The sequence below is a fragment of the Micrasema longulum genome, unplaced genomic scaffold, assembly GCF_059751315.1.
Source record: "Micrasema longulum isolate JH-2025_06_02 unplaced genomic scaffold, ASM5975131v1 h1tg001995l, whole genome shotgun sequence".
Lineage (NCBI taxonomy): Eukaryota > Metazoa > Arthropoda > Insecta > Trichoptera > Brachycentridae > Micrasema > Micrasema longulum.
In genome coordinates, this window is record NW_028279165.1 from 292774 (window position 1) to 313391 (window position 20618).

General features: G+C 34.6%; 1 protein-coding gene across 1 annotated transcript; it reads left to right on the top strand.

Moving 5' to 3' along the window:
- On the top strand, nucleotides 1-20111 carry LOC148273317 (uncharacterized; the record flags this gene model as incomplete). Its single annotated transcript, XM_088238913.1, has 6 exons — nucleotides 1-534; nucleotides 2581-2803; nucleotides 3150-3250; nucleotides 17628-17753; nucleotides 18376-18586; nucleotides 20043-20111. Coding segments are annotated over exons 2-6 (705 nt in total), but the record flags the coding sequence as incomplete, so codon positions are not given.
- Nucleotides 20112-20618: the final 507 nt, after the last annotated feature.

Consider the following 20618-nt stretch of genomic DNA (forward strand, 5'->3'; position numbering starts at 1 on the left):
ACTGGCGCCTGGCGGTACTAGATTGACATCTATTACTATTACCACTTTCGATTTATTTTAGGAAATAGAACTATTTTCTCCTGGAAGAAAGGTACCAACGTTATTTTTTAATTTTCCAATTTGTTTTCTCGCGCAGCTGAAGTGTGGTGTATTAGATTTATTTCGCAAAATTATAAAATCAACACAAGTTATTCGACCTGTCAATATTATAATAGTTCACATAACCCTTTTTGTTTTCATTTCGCGTAAATAGGCGATTAAATAATCAACAGTGGACATAAACTAATTAGCTTAATTACTTTCGTAACATTAGCAAAACTGTTCTTCTAAAATTGTGTGAAATTTCGTTTTTAAGCAGTGTCATCTTCTTGAGTGTTCTCTGAAACATAATTTTGTTTATTTTTGTGATTCGATTCCCAGAAAGTGGCGTTCATAATCACGAAAGTGCATCATTTTCTACCTTGTTACTTCGAAATTGTGGCTAAATTTAAAACATCTATTACAGTTCTTCCATCTGTTTCCATACGTTCAAAGGTAAGAAGTTTAATTCGCGATTTAAACTACTTATACCTGCTTTAAATAAATTAATTGACATGAATTTTAATGTCAAGTTCAAAGTTCTTTAATAAATTGCTATAGGTTGTTTCTAAAGTAGATGATCAATTTCGCATAAATAACAGGAACCTTCCCTTAGATCAGTGGCTGGCAAACTCATTAGTCAAAAGAGCCAAAGATCAGCAGTTAAACAATTAAGATAAAATCACTTTGTTTTTATTTACCACTTATATTTTTTTATAATTTGATAACCAAATAGTTTCGGCAAAACTATGCCTTCTTCAGAGTTCATTACAAACTAATATTTATTTATTTATTTAATTTTACAATACGCCCAAGGGGCATTTACAAAAAATATACAGTTAAGTACACATATATAGTTGGATAATTTATAAAGCGCCATTTTTGTGAAAATCACCTCAAGGGCGCTGTACAATTAATAAATATCCCAGTACGTCTTGCAGCTACAGAGCGCATGGACATATAAGTTACACACATATAAGTTACACATATAAGCAATAATGTTCCACAGAGTAAGTGCTTCAAAGATTGAGAGCCAAATTCCTTATTATTTTGAACTGTTTCTTCTGTAATAGCAAAGTACCTTAATAATAAAGTACGTGTCACTCTCCATTTTTTATATTGGGAATGATAAAAAGCTTTAGCTAAAATTGTGATGACAATATTGATCAATAAAACATTTCTTCTGGAAATGATAGCGCACAAAGCGGTTCTTGTTGAATAACGCAATGGTAAAGAAGTACTCGTGATTAATTTTTGACTAATAGATTCATCATCATAAGCTCGACAGTCCTGGGTGGGCCTTGGCTGAATCCAGGAGTCTCCTCCACTCTTGCCTGTCTGCTGCCCTTTCTCTCCAATTCCTCACTTCCAACATTGTCATATCTGCGCTGATGCAGTCCATCCATCGTATTTTGGGCCTTCCTGGTCTTCGTCGTCCTTGTGGCACAGAGAGAGTTGGGTGTTTTATGGGGTTTTCGTCGTCCATTTTAATTTAATTGCCAGCCCACCTCAAGCGTCCCACCTTGATGGAATTTATTACATCGAGCGCTCGGTACATATCGTTTAGCTCTCTATTGTAGCGACGACGCCAATGGTTGTTTTCTCTCACTCACTTTGTCTCCTCACAATTACTAAAATGCTAATATGTACGCTAAGATACTGCACAAATCTATCTGGAAAAGCGATGGTCTAAACCTTCACTGGTAAATAATATTTAGATGTTAATCAATACTTGTTTAAAATAGCTATTTTAATGTTAAAAAACGTTTTATTAATATGTTATGCGTTAGTCATTAGTCGTGAAATATCTCCTGTACTCCTAAAACGATAAACAAAGGTGACGCGTATGCGGAAGGGAGCGACATACTGAATAGAACTTGCCATCTCCGCTGGTCAATCCCTGTCCTTTGGGGACGACTTTTTAGCTCAGATTTGCATGGAGTGTCATCTCTATATATTATATCTCAATGAACATATAAAACATTATTTTTTCATCTTATGTCGTTAGTTTACTTCTTTAAAATTATACTAGTCTGACAATGTAGAGAGAGAGCGATGAAACCAGTTATTAATCTATTGACCACTTGGATAGCAGAAAATTTTTCTTTATAAATTACAGTAAACTTACATCAAGAAATTGAATTAATTTGTATGTGAATTTGTCGCAACAGAGAGGGAAAACATTTCTGAGAAGGGAATATGGTAGTCTAGGTGATTACAGGGCTTATGACCTGTCATTGGCTAGTTTAAATGGCCACTTCACACACCGTGTAACATTCAGCATTCCACCTAACAATCATTTGGACGTACTTGAGGAAATGTGGATGTTCAAACAAAGGCAGAGTGGTGAATGTTACACATTGTGTATAGTGGCCAGTTAAACCAGCCAATGACAAGACATAAGCCCTGTAAATGCTCAGATTCCCATATTTCTTTCTCAAAAATGTTTTCCCTCTCTGTTGCAACAAATTTGAATGTTGTTAATTAATTTGATTGTTTTAGGTGTGATGACATCTTAAGCCGAGCCATGTCGGACGGGGACCCGTCCTTAGAGGACAGCAGCCCCGTGGAGGCCGAGGGAAGGGCCTTCCTGCCCCCCACCCCTAGCACTCTGATGGGGAGCCCCCTGAGGGTGCGCCCCAGGGGGGCCCTGGAGAGCGCCCTGCTCATCAGCGAGGCTGGAGGAACGGTGACTTACAAGGCCATGAAGAGTGATTACACCCAGGTAAAAATAAATTCAATGACATTGACTAATATTATGTTTACATTATTTATTTATAAAATTTTGTATTTTTTTTTTATTAATCAATTTAGTTACACAAAAGATACATATTTTTTCACAGAGGAAAGACAGGACATTATTGTTCTCATGTGAACTCTGTTTTAAATTCAGACCATAACTCCGGATCTTGATTTCCGAGGTTCGAACCTGCCTCTACCATATTTATTTTTCCCCATTTTCTGACACGGGTATTTATGACCAACAGAAAAAGGCTGAAAAGTAATGGGAAATATTTCAGAGAGAAGATTATTAAAATGCAAACATGAAAGTCTGCATTTGTTTGTTCTAGACTGAAAATGACTCCAAAAGCCGCTCCGCCGCTGACCTGAAGGCCATGTCCGTCCTTAGTATGTATGGAGACACCATCTCAGTAGACATGAACACGGAAAGGTGAGATTCAATTATTTTAATAGTTTTTTTTAGAAAAAATAAATATTAGCGTTCTTAGAATCTACCCAAATATTTAAATTTTGGTAGCCATTTTTAACGAGTTGTAAATAACTCACTATTAGAAAATGAAAATTAAGTTGGGGAGAGTGGGGTTCGAAACTCGGACCTCTGATCCGTGAGTCCGCAACTCTAGCCACGGGACCACAACCCCATTCTAATTATAATTCTATTTTTTCATTTTCATTATTTCGTATCATCATCAATATGATTTTTTTTAAATTTTGAAATTACTCCGCCCGTGACGTCACTAGTTGTCGTCGGTGAGTTGTCCTGATTTGTGAGTTGGTTTCCTAGAAACCAAAGACATAGTGATATGGTGTTCTATCCTATGGCAAATCCTACGGGGAACGGTGTGATGGTTCGTTTGTCGGTTAGAAAATTTCTTAGAAGCTTACTGAAATTAGCATGAAAATCTTCTTCATCTTGCGGTGCCTTGTCAGGTCCCCCCGACGTTGGCGATCACTACAGCGAAAGCATCTCAGTCCTGCGCTACTCTTGTGTTCCGCAGCCAAGACAACTGCTTATTGGATGTACTCGTCATAGTGATTCCCGGGAAAAGATGACAAGAGTGGTTTCCCGTTGCCTTCTCTCGTGGATTTTTCTGTCGGGGTTACCTTCTCTTAGCTGGTTGGTTCTGGTTTGGAGGCGCCAGAAACTCGCCTTTCATCCTCTCGTTATCTGCTGTGATTACACTGTTATGAGTGTGAACCTGTTGCCTGGGGTTCGCGACGTGGACTAGTCAGTAGTGTTGCCGGTGAAATGCAACTGGGCGTTCGCAGCATTTTATAGAATCTCACCCTCCAGCAAGATGTGACTCACTGCGACCCTACTGACAGTTTGAACCCCATATAATATATAACCCCATATTAAATAATGAAAATATTTTTTTAAAATACAGTTTTTAATCTAAATACAATTTCTAGTAAACAGTAGAGTGACAGAGTGAATGACATGTATCAGGTGATGTTTATAACATCTCACATATAGAAACTGTTCACTGTTTGTTTATTAGATGAAGTCGAGTTATCCGAATATTAGCATGTGGCAGACAGTTATTTACTCAGCTAAAAGTTTTAATGTTAAATTTTAGTTATATTGGAACATTGCCAAGTTTTCCGCACCGATTATGTCGTTACCGGTGATAGTTGGACGAGATATTGGGGTAAACGGCTATTAAAATATTTGAATGCGAAAGTAATTCTCACTTGATGTTTGAGAGTCAAAAGAAAGGGAAAACATTTTCGAGAAGGGAATATGGGAGTCTAGGCATTTACAGGGCTGTCATGGCTGGTTTAAGTGGCCACTTTTGAACATCCACATTTCCTCAACTCTTCCATCTGTTGACTTTTGTGAAGCAAAAGAGCTGAAACCTTTATCATGTGGGTGAGATTCATCCGGCTGAACCAATTCACCTACTAGGCAACATCCCAAACATAGGCAGAATGGTGAATGTTACACAGTGTGTAAAAAGTGGCCACTTAAACCAGCCAATGACAGGTCATAAGCCCTGTAAATGCCTAGACTCCCATATTCCCTTCTCAAAAATGTTTTCCCTCTCTGTTGCAACAAATTTAAATATGAACAACTCCCTCGGGAGAAAATTCAGCCAGTTTGCAAGCATTTGGACATAATCAAAACATTGTTAGGTTATTTTTACTTTATGTATGTATCTTTTGATGTATATTTATGGACAATATTTTGAGTTTGTCCAAATTTTTGTAGACAAAGACTGGATTCAACTCCCTGGGGAGCTGTTTATATTAACATATTACAACAGAGATGAAGAACATTTAAGAGAAGGTAAAATAGAAGTCTAGGCATCTACAGGGCTTATGACCTGTCAATGGCTGGTTTAAGTGGCCACTTTACACTGTCCTTTACAAAATCCACCTGGTCCATGAAGAAGAATAGAAATGGAAAAAATAACATTTTCAGGCGTTGCCTAGTATGTAGGTGAAATAATTCAAATAGATGAATCTCACCCGCATAAATAAAGGTTTCAGCTCTTAAACTTCACAAACATCAACAGTTGAAAGAATTGAAGGAATATAGATGTTCAAATCTGTTGTAATATGTTAATATATTTATGGTTTTTTAGTACATAATTTCGACCAACTCTTCTTTTGACCGGTCTGTTTTTTGGTTCGCTGGAAGATATTGCTTTTAGCAATAAGTCCGCCAGTTTTTATTCTTTGTTCTTGAAGTTTTAAATAAATAATTTAAATTTTAAAATATGGAAATATACAAGTTTTTTTTTTAATGTCGGCCTCGTGGTGTAATAGTCAGCGCGTTTACCTACCATTCAAGAGGTCCGGGTTCGATTCCCGACACGTTTGATATGAAATATTGACTTAAAAGGGTGTCTTCAAACTAGAATATTTCATAGTCCCCGGACTGGTACATGAAGCATAAGACTGATCATCGAGCGAAGTATTAATGGCAATAAATCCATTTGTTACGAAAGTCTGTTGAATCAATGAAATTAAATACAAAATAACATTGTTTTGTTATTTTAATCTGAAGCATTAATAAACTCCAATCGTCTCATTATAATATGCGTATGTGGTACGCGTTTTACAAATAATTATGCTGGTACTTTATCTACAGAGTGACAATGAAACAGAGTGACAATTTCAATATTTTTGTTTTTATTTAAACATATTGAGTTTTTCTACTGACATTTCTTGGTGGAACTGCATTTTAATTATAATAATAAAAATAGGTATCTAGTTTTATTCCTCTCTTTTAAAAATCAAAAAAGAAAACAAAATTTATAAATAAAAGTGGAATAAAACTATTTACATATTTCTATTATTATAATTTATTTATTTTATTGAAAAAACATACAGTCATACAAAAGTTTTCAAACATGAAATGACCAATAAAGTTTTCATTAATTATGTAAAAGATGTAAACATCAAAGGTGACAAAAAATAAAGAAATACAAAAATTAAGCTTGAAAATGATAATTTAACAATTAACATATGCGTTTTCCACGGAGGTAACAAATGAAAATACCGAATGCACTCTCTGAGCCATCCATGCACACATAAATGAAGGCATACACATAGACTCATGCATAAGCACATCTACATGTAAAACATACACAAACACATACATTACATGCGATACATATACATACATAGCATAAACCACTCAAGATGTATTCAGCAACTATCCCAAACAATCAACTCTATGAAGAAGTTTTCTGTACCAATGCAACGTGCAGTTAAAAATATCTACATTAGTATTATTAATAATATTTATTAATAATAAACTAGCAGCTATTAAGCTGATGCGTGTATATCAAGTGTACATGGTTATTAAACATTATAAATTGATGTGTGCATCTAGTCGGTTTTTGAACACGTTAACTGAAGTAGCACCAATGACTTTCTCGGGAACGCCATTCCATTTGTCCACAACTCAGTTTGCCAGGAAGTTCTTCCTGGGGTTGGATGAGAAGGAGGTAGTGTTGAGTTTCAACGAATGACCTCTGAGATGGCGTTTTTCATTCATAGTGAACATTGATTTCAACTCGGGTACATTGTATTGCTCAGTTAATATTTTGAATGTTTCAATCGAGTCACCACGCTGCCTCCGCTCTTCCAATGAACTTAACCCAAGCTCCCTTAAGTGGTCCTCATATGATTTATTTTATATTGTTAGTAATAATTATACTCTAGCTTGTGCGCAGAGTATCAATTAATCATATCAATGGATTTAAAATGGAAAACTCACATCACATCTATTGCTAAGAAAGCCAAGTCAATAATTTATTTGATTAACAAAAGGCATTCCAAAATACTACTCCAGAAGTATTTCTTAAAATATACAAGACCTATGTAAGACCTTTATTGGAGTATGGGTATCAAGTATGGAGTCTCTGCTTTACTAAAGACATTGAGCTATTGGAAAAAGTCCAAAGATGTGCTACAAAAATCCCCAAATTACTCAAAAGGATGCCTCACCACGGTAGATTAAAAGCACTAGGACTTACATCATTGGAAAAACGACGGAAAAGAGGGGACTTGATAGAAACTTATAAGATACTCAATAATTACTACGACTGCCCCCTGCATGATATGCATCAATTAAATCCCAACACAAATTTACAGGGTCATAACTGGAAGCTCTATCGTCCCCAATTCCACCTCAATCCCAAGGAAAACTTCCTTTCCAGCAGGGTAGTTTCAGACTGGAATAAATTGCCAAGTCTATAGTCCTTCAAATTTAGCTTGATTAAAATGACAGCTGCCAAACTAATGTCAATAGTGATGGGAAATTACTGATTACTGATCATGTACCGATCAAATCAATTTTATCAGTTTTTTCATGCAATCATGAAACTCTGTTTCCGAAAATTGATATACAAATGCAAAAACAAGCCTATTATAGTGTGTTTAAGACAATAATTCACCAAAAAATAAGACATTTATACTTTTTTCATGAATGACATCAAATGATTTTTTTTATTCGATCAATTTACATTGATCAATTTGTTCCATCTCTAACGATTTTAATAATTAGGTTTATTTGAGTTTTTTTTTGTCTTAAAGCTGATTTTATATATTTATGTTGATTTATATGTCAAGCATTGTATTAAAACAATAAATTAACATACCAGATACGAATGATTACTACAAAGTTATGTCGTCACTATTGCTGACAACTGTCATTCTAATCAAGCTATATTTTAAGGACTAGTTGTCCATTCCATTTCGGTCAGCCAGTTCGAAAACCGTTTGGATGATTTTTTGAAGAAAGAAGAACGCAGACAAAAAGCAGCACACGAGATATAGGCGCATCAGCAACGGCTGCCTGCCTATAACTCATAATCACTAGATCCTCAACACAAAGACAACTTAAACAAATACAAACTAATACCACATTCGGACAAAGGGATTTTTAGTATTATTAAATTAAAATCTATAACCTACTTCCATTATCTGTTAAAACGATTAGTAACGAGAAAATGTTTAAAGGGCTATAAAAAAATGGATAGTGGAGCTAGATAGAAGTAAAATGGATTGTCTCATTCGCCCAAACCAATATTGAATCAACCGCTCCACAAGTGTATAGCCTATGTTAGGTTTTTGTTATTTTCATTGTGTGTTTTGTAATATAAATAATATAGATGTACATATCTACTTTATTAGAGAGGTAGAAACGTTATATATATAAGATGTTCTGTATATTTACCTATTTTGTATTTCAAAAATGTATTTTGTAAAAAAAAAAATATATACCTTGTTTTTAAAACTGTGAATATTTTGTTAATTATCTCTGTTTATTAAGTTAGTCTTCTTTGTTTATTCTCTAATGTAAAAACATTTCAAAAAAGTTTATTGTTAAGTGCCCTCAGCACGGGTAACCTCAGTGAGGTCACATTATTTTTATTATTGATTATAGTTTGTAAGAGTAAAATATGAATAAATAAATAAATAAAATAATAATGGTAGTAATAATATTGAATAAAATTAAACTTCTTCTTCTCCTTGGCTCCATCCCAACTCACTGTCTGTATAGGCTGTTGGGATCTGCTCTCCTCGTTCTCAGGCTCTAGATCCTTCTGCCCTGGACGACGTCCCCCAAGCTGTGCCTCTGCATCTGGTTATTTCTTTGCACTACCCACGAATTCCTTGTCATGATTTGCTAGACAAAGGATCATTAAACATTCAAACGCTCTGTAGAAACCTGTACAAAAATATAAATCCATTTCTTATGACACTATACCGGTGTCAGTAAATGAAAATCTTTTTGCAGTGTAACCAGAAGCCCTCATCTGTATAAAAATTCCTCTACGTGTTGATAACTGCTCTATCAATTATGTGGGCAATTCTTTATTCAATACCAATATATAATTTACTCTGTCGATAGAAATAGTTTGCTCTCCCCATAGTGATAATGTGTAGTTACGACTGGTGATAGTGTTAATTGATTTATACAACTCATTGACGGGCCTTATTTGTGTTGTACACAATATGCCAGCTAATCACAGTTCGACTGTTCTATACGCCAGAAATAAAAGGTAGAATCATCTTTATTTTTCATACTTTTTTTACCACATCTCTCGGGTTTCTGGCACAAGTTAATTAATTCTTGACAGGCATCAAATAATCTTTGTTTAATAATAATAATATTTATTGTGCATCAAGAAAAAAATCACTTTTAAATACTACTACTACTATTACCATCATGCCATTTTTCCGTAGGGATAGGCAGAGAGAATGGACCGCCACACACGTCTATTCTTGCATATATTCCTAGCTTCTTCCATATTCATACATCTTGTCATACATGCCCTTCGGTTCTGTCTGCTTTTGACATGACACGACTTAAGATTTTGCAACGTCTTCCTTGGTCGTCCTCGTCTCACGTTACCGTTCATATTCGCCATATATACTTGTCAACAATATTTTGAGTTTGTCCAAATTTTCGTAGACAAGGACTGGATTCAACTCCCTGGGGAGCTGTTTACAAGTTTGAAATATGGGCAAAATGGTGAATGTTACACAGTGTGTAAAGTGGCCACTTAAACCAGCCATTGACAGGTCATAAGCCCTGTAGATGCCTAGACTTCTATATTACCTTCTCTTAAATGTTCTTCATCTCTGTTGTAACATGTTAATATATACTTGTTTTACCATTCTTTCGTCGTCCATTCGTTTGACGTGACCAAACCATCTCAGAGATCCTTTCTTAATCTTATATTGACTCAGATTTACGCTCTCGCCTGATTTCATCATTCGTAACCCTGTCAAACATTGATTTTAATAATAAAAATAATATCAACACAATGCGTATTTACACTAAAAAATATTTGTATATAATCCCTAAGATTACAATGTTGTCTGTATAATTCCAAAATTATTTTTTTTTTGTTGCATCTATCTATGTAGGTAAACCCGTACCATGATAGATGCAAGTTGTACATTAGGGCGTGGCAACGGTTGGGTTGCGCACCCGCAGGCAGCTCAGCAAGAAGCGACAGCAAGGCGATCCACTGTCACTCGCTTAAATATTTTTATATTCACCCGAATGACAGCGGACCACCTTACTATCGCCGCTCACTATACCTCTTAAAAGTACATAATCATAAGTACATAATCATATATACATATCAGCATTAAACATTTATACATAAATAAAAAAAAATGTTTTAAGGGCATTGCGCCTTGTCCAAGAGCCACATTGCCACAGCTCTTGAAAACTTGTGTAGTGATTTTATAACTCTAAAGCTAGGGTTTCCTAGGACAGCGGTGCCCGTATCTTAACGGCCGTAGTGAACGGTGATGCGGTGGACAGCCGTCGGAACGGTGACTAGAGAGTGGTTTCCTAGGAAATCGGTGTTAATAAATGTTATTTAAACCGTTTTCCTAGGAAACCACTCTCTAGTCACCGTTACAACGGCTATCCACCGCGTCACCGTTCACTACGGCCGTTAAGATACGGGCACCGCTGTCCTAGGAAACCCTAGCTTAAGGGCCTTACTTATTAGATTTCCTTACACCAGGTTTGCGGTCTCAATTTGGAACTAACACTGTATTCCTCCACTGTCATACTGGGAAATTAGAAAAAGGTGATTGTGCTGACCACGTGTATTTGATTGATCACAAACTGACAATACTGCAGTGAGGGGTACAATGAAAGTTTTTAAAGTTTATTTGTTTTGTTATTTTCGCGGTTTGATTGTAAAGAAATATTAAATTTTCGCTTAATTAGTTTTTAAAAAAAAATTATATTGATATGCGAAACTGAAGAAAGACTCGAGTCTTTATGAACAGTTTCGGGAAAGGGGTGGATGCTTCCATTGTATACCAGGTTTACATTAAGAAATAACTATACCCGGCTTAACTATTTATAACCGATATAAAAACTTATACTTACTTATAAAAATATTTATTACCTAGAATAACAATTCACAGGTTATTTCATTAATGCATTAATTTTTATAACAACAAAATGTTTTACAAAAAAATATACATACTCAAAATATTGCTACTGATATAAGAATAGGGAAATATCAAATACTACGAATACCGGTAAAAATATGTGAAATGGATTTAGAAAAATTAATTGTATTTTCAAAATCAATATGGATATTGTTGAAAAATGTTTTCATTGATAATTTTTTTTATGAAATTGTAAAAAAAACCTTTCAACGAACATGCGACATGCTTGGCCCTGACAATTGTGACGTCAAGATTCGTGGCTACGTTCTATTTAAATTCAAACGGTCACAAACAAAGATTTAAATTTAACCGAATTGTGATGTATTAGAGGCGTGGCCAATGCAATGAAGAGTTTTCGCGGGAATCAAAAATAATAAATAAAAATATATTTATTTTTATTTATGTGTATATATTAAAAAAGTGCTATTTCCCTATTATAAAAATTGAAAGTATCGTTGCTTAATCGGCAAAATAATTTTTACCCATATCTAGTTTTCAGCTCTTTATCTTCACAAAATCAGCAATTGGAAGAATTGAAGAAATATGGACGTTCAAACATAGAACAAATAGTGAATGTTGCACAGCGCATAAAGTAGCCACTTAAACTAGCCAATGACAAGTCATAAACCCTGTGAATGCCTAGACTCCCATTGTCCCTTCTCAAAAATGCTCTCCACCTGCGTTATAACGCTATTATCAGTTCTTGTCACCTAACATTTAGACATTTTCATACGTTAAATAAATATCATTTTATCAAATAAAAATGCTTTCAGCACTGATGTATGATAAACAATATTTGTAATTACTTCCAAACATAAAAACACATTAAAAAAAACCACTCCTACCCCACAATTATTAACATTTCCACTCCCCCTTAATTCGTAACTCACCCTGACATTAATTAATTAAAATTCATTCACCCTGTCATCACGAAACGTCATATCTGAAATTATAATCCCAGTGAATTATATCCCCTAATGACAATCCAAATAAAATACACAATGGAATTTGTTTGTTAATTTTTTATTGTGGAATACTATGTGTGGGTTGGGCAAATTGAATTTCCAACAAAAAGAATGTGTTTTTTCAGTATCAATATTTCTCTCTGTGAAGCTGACGTTTGTACACATTTTTTTAAAAATCGTTTTTATCTTTTCAAATCTTAATTTAGTCCGAATGTATACAGCAATCCAAGTTGAATACTAGTCTATTATGATATGTAGTAGATAGTGATCACTAGGATCCGGATTATAGGCAACATAAAAAGGCTGAAATATGCAAGCAAATATGCATGAAAAATGCTCAAAACATGCGAATAAAGTGTGAAAATATGCATTGTAAAATAAAACTAAAATAACGGTTTTAGTATTTTTTATTAGGAAAAGCAAATGGATGAAAACTTGAATCAACCATCTTTGTTTTTATAGATGTTAACAATAATATATTTCTCTAAATTTTCAGTCGTAAGGTTGTGCCTTCTTTCAGTAAAAATACTTTTATAAATTGAGAATTAACGTTCCATGCCCACCGAGGTTACTGGGCAGTGCTTGCTGTATTAGCGCATATTGTCTCTGGCAAAATTTCACTCGAGCCATTCATAAAACTATTCATTTGACTCGAAGTTTCGAAGCCAGTAGTTCAATCACAAATAACTATCGACGTGCTTAAAAACATGCTAAGTATTTGAGCCATCACAATGAACAATAATGGACATGCTTGTGTCGCTCGTGTCGGTTTGTTTTTTGTTTTCCTCGTAAATAAATACAGTTCACTGGCAAAAAATCGGCATTTACCATAAAATAAAACATAATATATTGCATTTGCAAAACAGTAAGGAGTATCTAATACAAAAAAGACAATATCTAATTAAAAAATTACAATTACTATGGCGACTGCTTTTCTTGACATTTGGCCTGCCAACCGCCGGCTAAATGCAATTAATAGCATGATAAATAATAAATAAATAAAAATAGCGGTTCTGGAATATTTTCCATATTTACACCGGTGTAATTCAAATAGCAGGATTATAGGTCGCAAAACGTAAATATTTTGACATTTTATATTAGGTGTTCACGGATGTTGCATTGTGATCGCGAATACGATTTAAAACCACAGTGAGAAATTGTTATCACGTCGCTTATTAGCACGTCAATAGTTATTTGTGATTGAGCTACAGGGTTGTTCTCTAAGTTTATGCGGAAATATCTCTGGCAATTCGGAGTTCGATTGACGGATTTTAACCATGACAGTGTTTAAGTGTTTAGACAAAAGTGGCCGCGTGGCTGCTGAGAGCGTTAGGGGGCCCGTACGAGCTGTGCGTTTCATTGTTTAGGTTGGCTTTAACTATAAGAATCTGTAAAAATAGTGCAAATGTGCCCCATCAGTAGGTTTTCAGTAATATCGGCTAAAACCTGTAAAAATAGCGGAAAAATGCAAACGCATATAATCCGGTCTCTAGTAACCACACTGCAGCACAATGCCGTATAAATGGCATTTAGTTTCGTGGGTAATTAATTGCCTGCACATTAAAACATGCGTATGAAAAATAGATTAATACTCACAACACTGCAGGAACGGCGAGAAAATAGTGACTCAATAGAGATATATAAAATACTCAACAGTCACTATAGCTGCTCAAATTTGGGGCACATGTTCAAACTTATACAAGAGGCTCGACTTCGAGGCCACAGTCTCAGGCTGGAGAAAACCAGACTCAACCTAAACCTACGGAAGCATTTCCTGAGCAATAGGGTTGTTGATGGTTGGAATAAGGTGCTTCAAGAGCCGGTCTCAGTGTGTTGTCTCAACATCAAAAATGGTTTACAATGAAAGCATCCACCCCTTTCCCGAAACTGTTCATAAAGACTTGAGTCTTTCTTCAGTTTCGCATATCAATATCAATTTTTTTTTTTTTTTAAACTAATTAAGCGAAAATTTAATATTTCTTTACAATCAAACCGCGAAAATAATAAAACAAATAAACTTTAAAAACTTTCATTGTACCCCTCACTGCAGTTTTGTCAGTTTGTGATCAATCAAATACACATACTCAACCTAAACCTACGGAAGCATTTTCTGAGCAATAGGGTTGTTGATGGTTGGAATAAGCTGCTTCAAGAGCCGGTCTCAGTGTGTTGTCTCAACATCAAAAATGGTTTAGATTTGATTCGCAAAAGTTAAAATACCCCAACAACTAACTTTCGTTGAAATAGATTAAAGCATATCAGCTTTAAGCTCTTCTTTGCCTCTTCCCAATTCATCTAGGGTCGTCCCTTTGGTACGCAGTCTCTAAGTATTGTGTCATCTGGTCAGCTGCTCCTTCCTCAGGGCCCTCTCAATATTGAGGTGGCTTGAGGACGACCTCGAGCTCTCACTTGTGTACTAGTGTATCAGCTTTAAGCTGCTTGCTTAAAATTTAAATGATAATAAATATTTCATTAATTAATATTTCTGTGTAACTCCTCACTATAGTTACGTAAGCTTCTGCCGTCACTGCGACCTGCGTAGATCTATTGTGACGGGTCCCTGTAAATTAGTTCTCGCCCCCCAAACCCAGGTCTTTAAAGGGCCTGGCTACTGTGTGGAGGGCGAGTATTCTCAAATTGCTAAATCTCCCCTTCTAAGCCCAGGTCCTTAAAATATCAGGCTATTAGGTAGAGGGCGATCGTTCTAACATCCTCAGGCTTAACCAGCGGTCTCCCGAGGGTGCGGCTTCGTTTGTGATATAAAGCATCACATTCACATTGAATGTGCATAGGTGTTTCATCATCTGCTCTGCAGAATCCACATATAGAAGTTTCAAAATGGTTGATTCTCGCTTATAAAATAACACATGTATTTACTTTACGTCATTTCTTTTATTCTATTACTTATTTCAATTTTATTCTTATTTTAATTGATCTATTTATTTTTAATATACACAACCATAGATACAGCGGAACTATTTGATTCTTTGATATTTTCTAGGTATTTTTCTAAGCAAATTGAACCTTAGTAGAATAAGCTATTTAGTTTGGTCTAGTTTCTGTGTCAAAACTATAAAATCTGGTAAAACTTGTTGAAAAAGAAATATTAAAGATGATTTAGTTTTTATTAATGTGAGAGCAAAGACGCTCTGTTTTTTGTAGGCAAAAAGTTAAAGTACCACACCACATTCATTCAAACATCCTTGGATGTTCGTGTTATTCAATATTTAACATAAAATGTTTCTGGTGTCAGAATCCTGTCAAACATTAAGGTTAGTGTTTTTAAAAAAAATAATAATTTATGTAAATTTGTAGTTAAGTTATTTCATAATTTTATGTAAATATTATACATTTTTAATTTATTTGTTTGACAAGTCTTTTTGTTCAGATTTATTTAAAATTAATAAATTAAGATGTCAAGATCCGTGCATTGTGTAAGGCTGAGATATGCATTATCAACAAAATCAAGAAAGGAGTACTGCATTGAATGAACGGCTCTAAAGATTTACAATGCGAATGTTGATGGATTCAGAAAGCGAGGAAGTCCGAGAAAGATGTGGCATGACTAAATCCAACAAATACTCTGAGATCTATGCATGTAAAGAAAGCGATGTCCGTATGGAAAGGCAGTGATAGGGCGCTCTATTATCTCTACACATCTGATGGTTATTATTTATGTTCTTTAAAATTGTGAAAAATGTACTTAAAAATGAAATACAATGGTGTATATTAAATAGACCTGTTACAGGCGCCTAGTAGATGGCATTTCAATTTGTAGGTAATTGCCTTTATTGATCAGAAGTGGCGGTTAACGTTAAAGAACTGATCAACATCATTGTCTTTCAATATCACACTCCCCCATCAAGGGTGCCATTAGCAAAAAAAAACTGTTTTTTAAGTTAAGTATGACATTCAATAGAATTTTGACTGTGTGTCAAACTGCCATAACTAAAAATTTATTTATTTATTTGACTCAACTAAAAAATCAACTTTTTGGGAAACCGCAAAAGAAGAATGTAAATTGTGACTCCTTGTATTATTTCGTCGATTGTTTCGTATTTTTCGAAGTAAGCACCAAATTTTGAGTTAAAAATTATACCGAAGGCATTCAGCTATGAATCTATGAAAATAAAGTGTAACAAAAATAAATTATCATTAGTTTAAACAAGACATTTATTTAATGAGTAATTATTAGATTGAAAAAAAACAAACAAAGCACTTTGATAAATAAGATAATGACATAATTTTTACTAGGCCATATCATGTCACCAAACACATGTTTTTATTTATTCACGAAATGACATAAACTTAAATAAATCACTAAGATTATCGGTAAATTGGAATGAAACAATCACAAAGCTAAATTGGTCGTTTTAATATTTTTTTTAATGAAGTAAACATGCCATTTGTATCGGAATAAAATCGACTCAACCGGCTTTCGGTCACTATATATTTGTCTGCGTTGCGTCCTTCACACAACAATGTAAACACAACCCTAATTGCGACGCTTCCGTACTGACACGAAATCTAAATTCTCTGAGTATTTATGAGACCGATGTATCCGTTTTGTCGTATTCCCACCCGAATGTTGCATTTTTTTTAATGCAGAAAGATGGATTATGTTCATTGAAGTCGCTTAATGATCTTTACTCATTTTAAGCTTTTTTTAAGTTAAGTCATTTTCGTCTTATGGTAAAAATTAGAGCATTTAGCTGTATCGCAAAGTTTCTCAAAACCAATCAACCAATGATAGAGTGTTGTATTAGATTTCCTGTTTCCTGGAAGCCAACTCACCAACTAGAACTTGTGACTTCACGGGCAGAGTAATTCTAAAATTATAAAACTTTAAAAAATCACAGCGCTGATAATACGATACATAAAAATATTCATATTTTTTTGGCTTAGTTTGATAGTCTACTAACAAATAAAAAAATAAACAAACTGAACTTCCACCTCAAAGATATCTATTAATAAACTATGCTATACAGGGTGTTTATTAAACCTTGTCACATCCGAATCCACGATGATCAGTATGAGCAAGAAGACATATTGGCACATTAAAATAAATTTTTAGAACAAATAAAATAAAATATAAAAAAAAGCAAATAGTTGCTTATTCTGCTGGGGAGAAATGAGGAGGGGGGAGGGGGGAGTATGATACTGCGCCGCGCTCCCCTCCCTTCACCTCTGCAGAAGTAAGCAACCATTTGTTTTTTTTATTATTTAATTTTTTTAAATTTTCTTTGTTCTAAATATGCTAATATGTCTTCTTGCCCATACTGATCATCGTGGTTTTGGATGTGACGGGGCTTAAAGAACATCCTGTATAGGCCATAAAATGATACAAATATTAATGAGTATCTTCCAATATTGAAATGTCAGTTTGCTCCGTTCCAGAGACAATGAGAGTGTGGCTTCCACTCGGCTCGCAGACGACATCCCGTGCTCCGCCATGCTGGCCGAGCCGGAGGGGACTCCAGCCATGCAGAGGACCATAGTGGCCGACCAGATAAGCCAACAGAAGTACACAGTCACTTTATCATATTCGAAATCAGTTACCTGTGAAAACTGACTCCTTTAACACCTTTGACGCTCCTACTGCTGCAACCAAACATACTGCAATTCACCAAAGTCGATTTTTATTTATTATAACGTAAATATCCAAGTTATTTACAAACAAAGCCAAGCACTGCGACAAAAGCATACGACAGAACCGTTATGTGTTTGTTGTCAAACAAAACAAAATGGCCGCCAATTCGTTGCCAACCAACATCGCTTGCATTCTATGAAACATAGTGATAGGGCGTCTCTATAGGTTGACGTATTATTACTCTGAGGATTTCACACACATAGATTCTGCAGACAGGGTGTAATTTTACCCTTTGCGACAGTATGTTTGTTCAAGCAAACACTATTATTATTCTTAGTGGTGGGGGTCAGTGCTATGCAAGCTCCTGACGTCACTGCGACCTGTTAAGATCTATTGTGACTAATAGTTCTCGTCTTCCAAGCCCAGATCTATAAAGAGCCTGGCTACTATGTGGAAGGCGAGAATTTACATTTTCTATCTATCTAATTAATGAACACCGAAGCAGTCACTATTAAAAAACAACAAACTGTGATTTTTACGGCCATTTGTTTTCAGCGCTTTTCCTGTCCGCACGGCCCAACAGAACCCTTCTCTATTCTTCCGCGACGCCATACGCAGCGTGGACTTTGTGCTGGTGTGGGAGTCAGACCCCAAGTCTTGTCAGCGAGCCGACGGTATCAGGAGGGACGTGTTTGAGAGGGGACTGCGCCAGGAAGGGCTGCACATCGAGCGGGAACCACCTCACGGCAATCTCAACTTTGTCAAGGTATTTTTATGCAATATGTACAGTGCGATCAAATGTATAATAAGCCTATCTAATATGTTAGTGCCTGTCGGTGAACTAAGTAAACATAGACATTTCGTTTGTGCTAGTAGCCTCACTATAATATTTTATTTTAAAATGTTCTCTGTCGCACACATAAGCGAAGTTTATTTAAAGTTTGAATGGACTGTACTTAAATCAGGCTTAAAAAGAGACCACTGACTTTTTAGAGCGTCGTGACTGTCGCACGAGTCCGGTATCTGTAACATGAATGAATGATAAAGACGACACTCTACAAAGCCGAAGTTAGACGACTAGGCCGGCAGTCTCTTTCTCTAATCTAATCTGATACTATTATTTTGTATATTTGATTATGTATGTAACTAAATTAGTATAATTTATTTTTAAATATTTATTTCTGATTATCTTTTCATTGCCTTCTTTGGAATTTATTATTTATACTTTGTTTTTCTGGATTGTTATTCTATTGCATCACATGTTGGTATAATTTAATTAATTTTACCGTGTATTTTTTATTGTTAATTATTATGGCTTAACACGGGCACAGCCTAAAAAGCCTTAATAAATCCATGAATATGTAAACTAGTGTAATTTTGAATGAATAAATATATCTGACATTATTAAATTTATGAAATTACAACGGCTACAATTATCAAATATAAAAAACAAAACAAATAACAAATAAGCCAATAATTACAGGTTTTCACAATTAGCACCACAGTAAGTTAAAATATATTCTCAAATATAAAATAAACAATGATCTAAATCCAAAAGAAAAAAATTAAAAAAACACTGCAAAATTATTTCAAACGCAAATGCCGCATGTCATTATGATTATACACAAATAAATCTATGTTTAATGATTTTGTTATTACATTAAAATCATTGAAAGTTCGCCATAAATATCTTGCCTATAATTAGATAAAACGAGAGGAGTATGTAAAGAGTTTAGATAGCAATTCGGGGAGTTATCTTCGACTGTCTATAAATAAAAACCGATATTTGTGTACGAAAATTAGTATATTTGCATGAACATTTAAAGTATCTTCGTCGGTAAAAGTCGGAAATTGAACATGTTTAGAAGAAACAAATATGTGCATATTCTGCTTTTCATACAGAAAACTTAATTTTACTTTGTAGATAAATGTTAAATTCCTATTGTAATCGGGGCCCAGGAGAGTCAATTGAACTACCAGCGATTTTTAATAGATAAATTATATCAGATATTTGCGACATTTTTGTAGAAGTAAAAGGTGATGTTTTTGACACATTTGAATGTGTTGATGGGATTTAAAATCAAGTTTCAACCGGAAACACATGTACTTGACAAATTTCTTTTGTATATTTTCACATAATGCTTCGCACAAATGTACAGTAAAGGATTTTGAACTTGTCTGATTAATGTAATTATGTAGTAATAATGTAATTTCCCTTCTAGATCCATGCCCCACATAGCGTATTGAAGCGGTACAGTGAGATTTTGAAACTGCGCATGCCAATGAAGGAGGTATGTAAAAATTAATTGATTACTTTAAGAATAATTTAATTATGTGTTAAACGAATTTTGATGATTTATTTAAGTCTGGCTGACCACACAACCTAAAATATGCATTTAGCAGAAAACAGCCAGATCTAATATAGAATGATACGTCTTTCAACTTTTAAATCTGTGCGGTGGATTCTATATCAAAACATTTTTTTTTTATCACGGGTGTTTTTAAACTATTGAATTTATAATATTAAAATTGTACTTATGTATTTTCTAACTTTAATTTATTAAAAAATACTAGATTTCTGGAGGCATTAATCTTACCATCAGCATCTATAGTAAGATTTTTCTAGTGCTGTGGGTGTTTTCTGCAAATTGAGCAATGTCATTTTTGTGATCAAAACTATTTTCAGAAGGTGATTGTTACAGTTTTTTGTATGAAATTGGCCTGGCTGTTTTTAGCAGAACATAGAGTTGACCTTACTGCACCCAATAACACCAATATCTCTTTTTTTTTAGTGTACG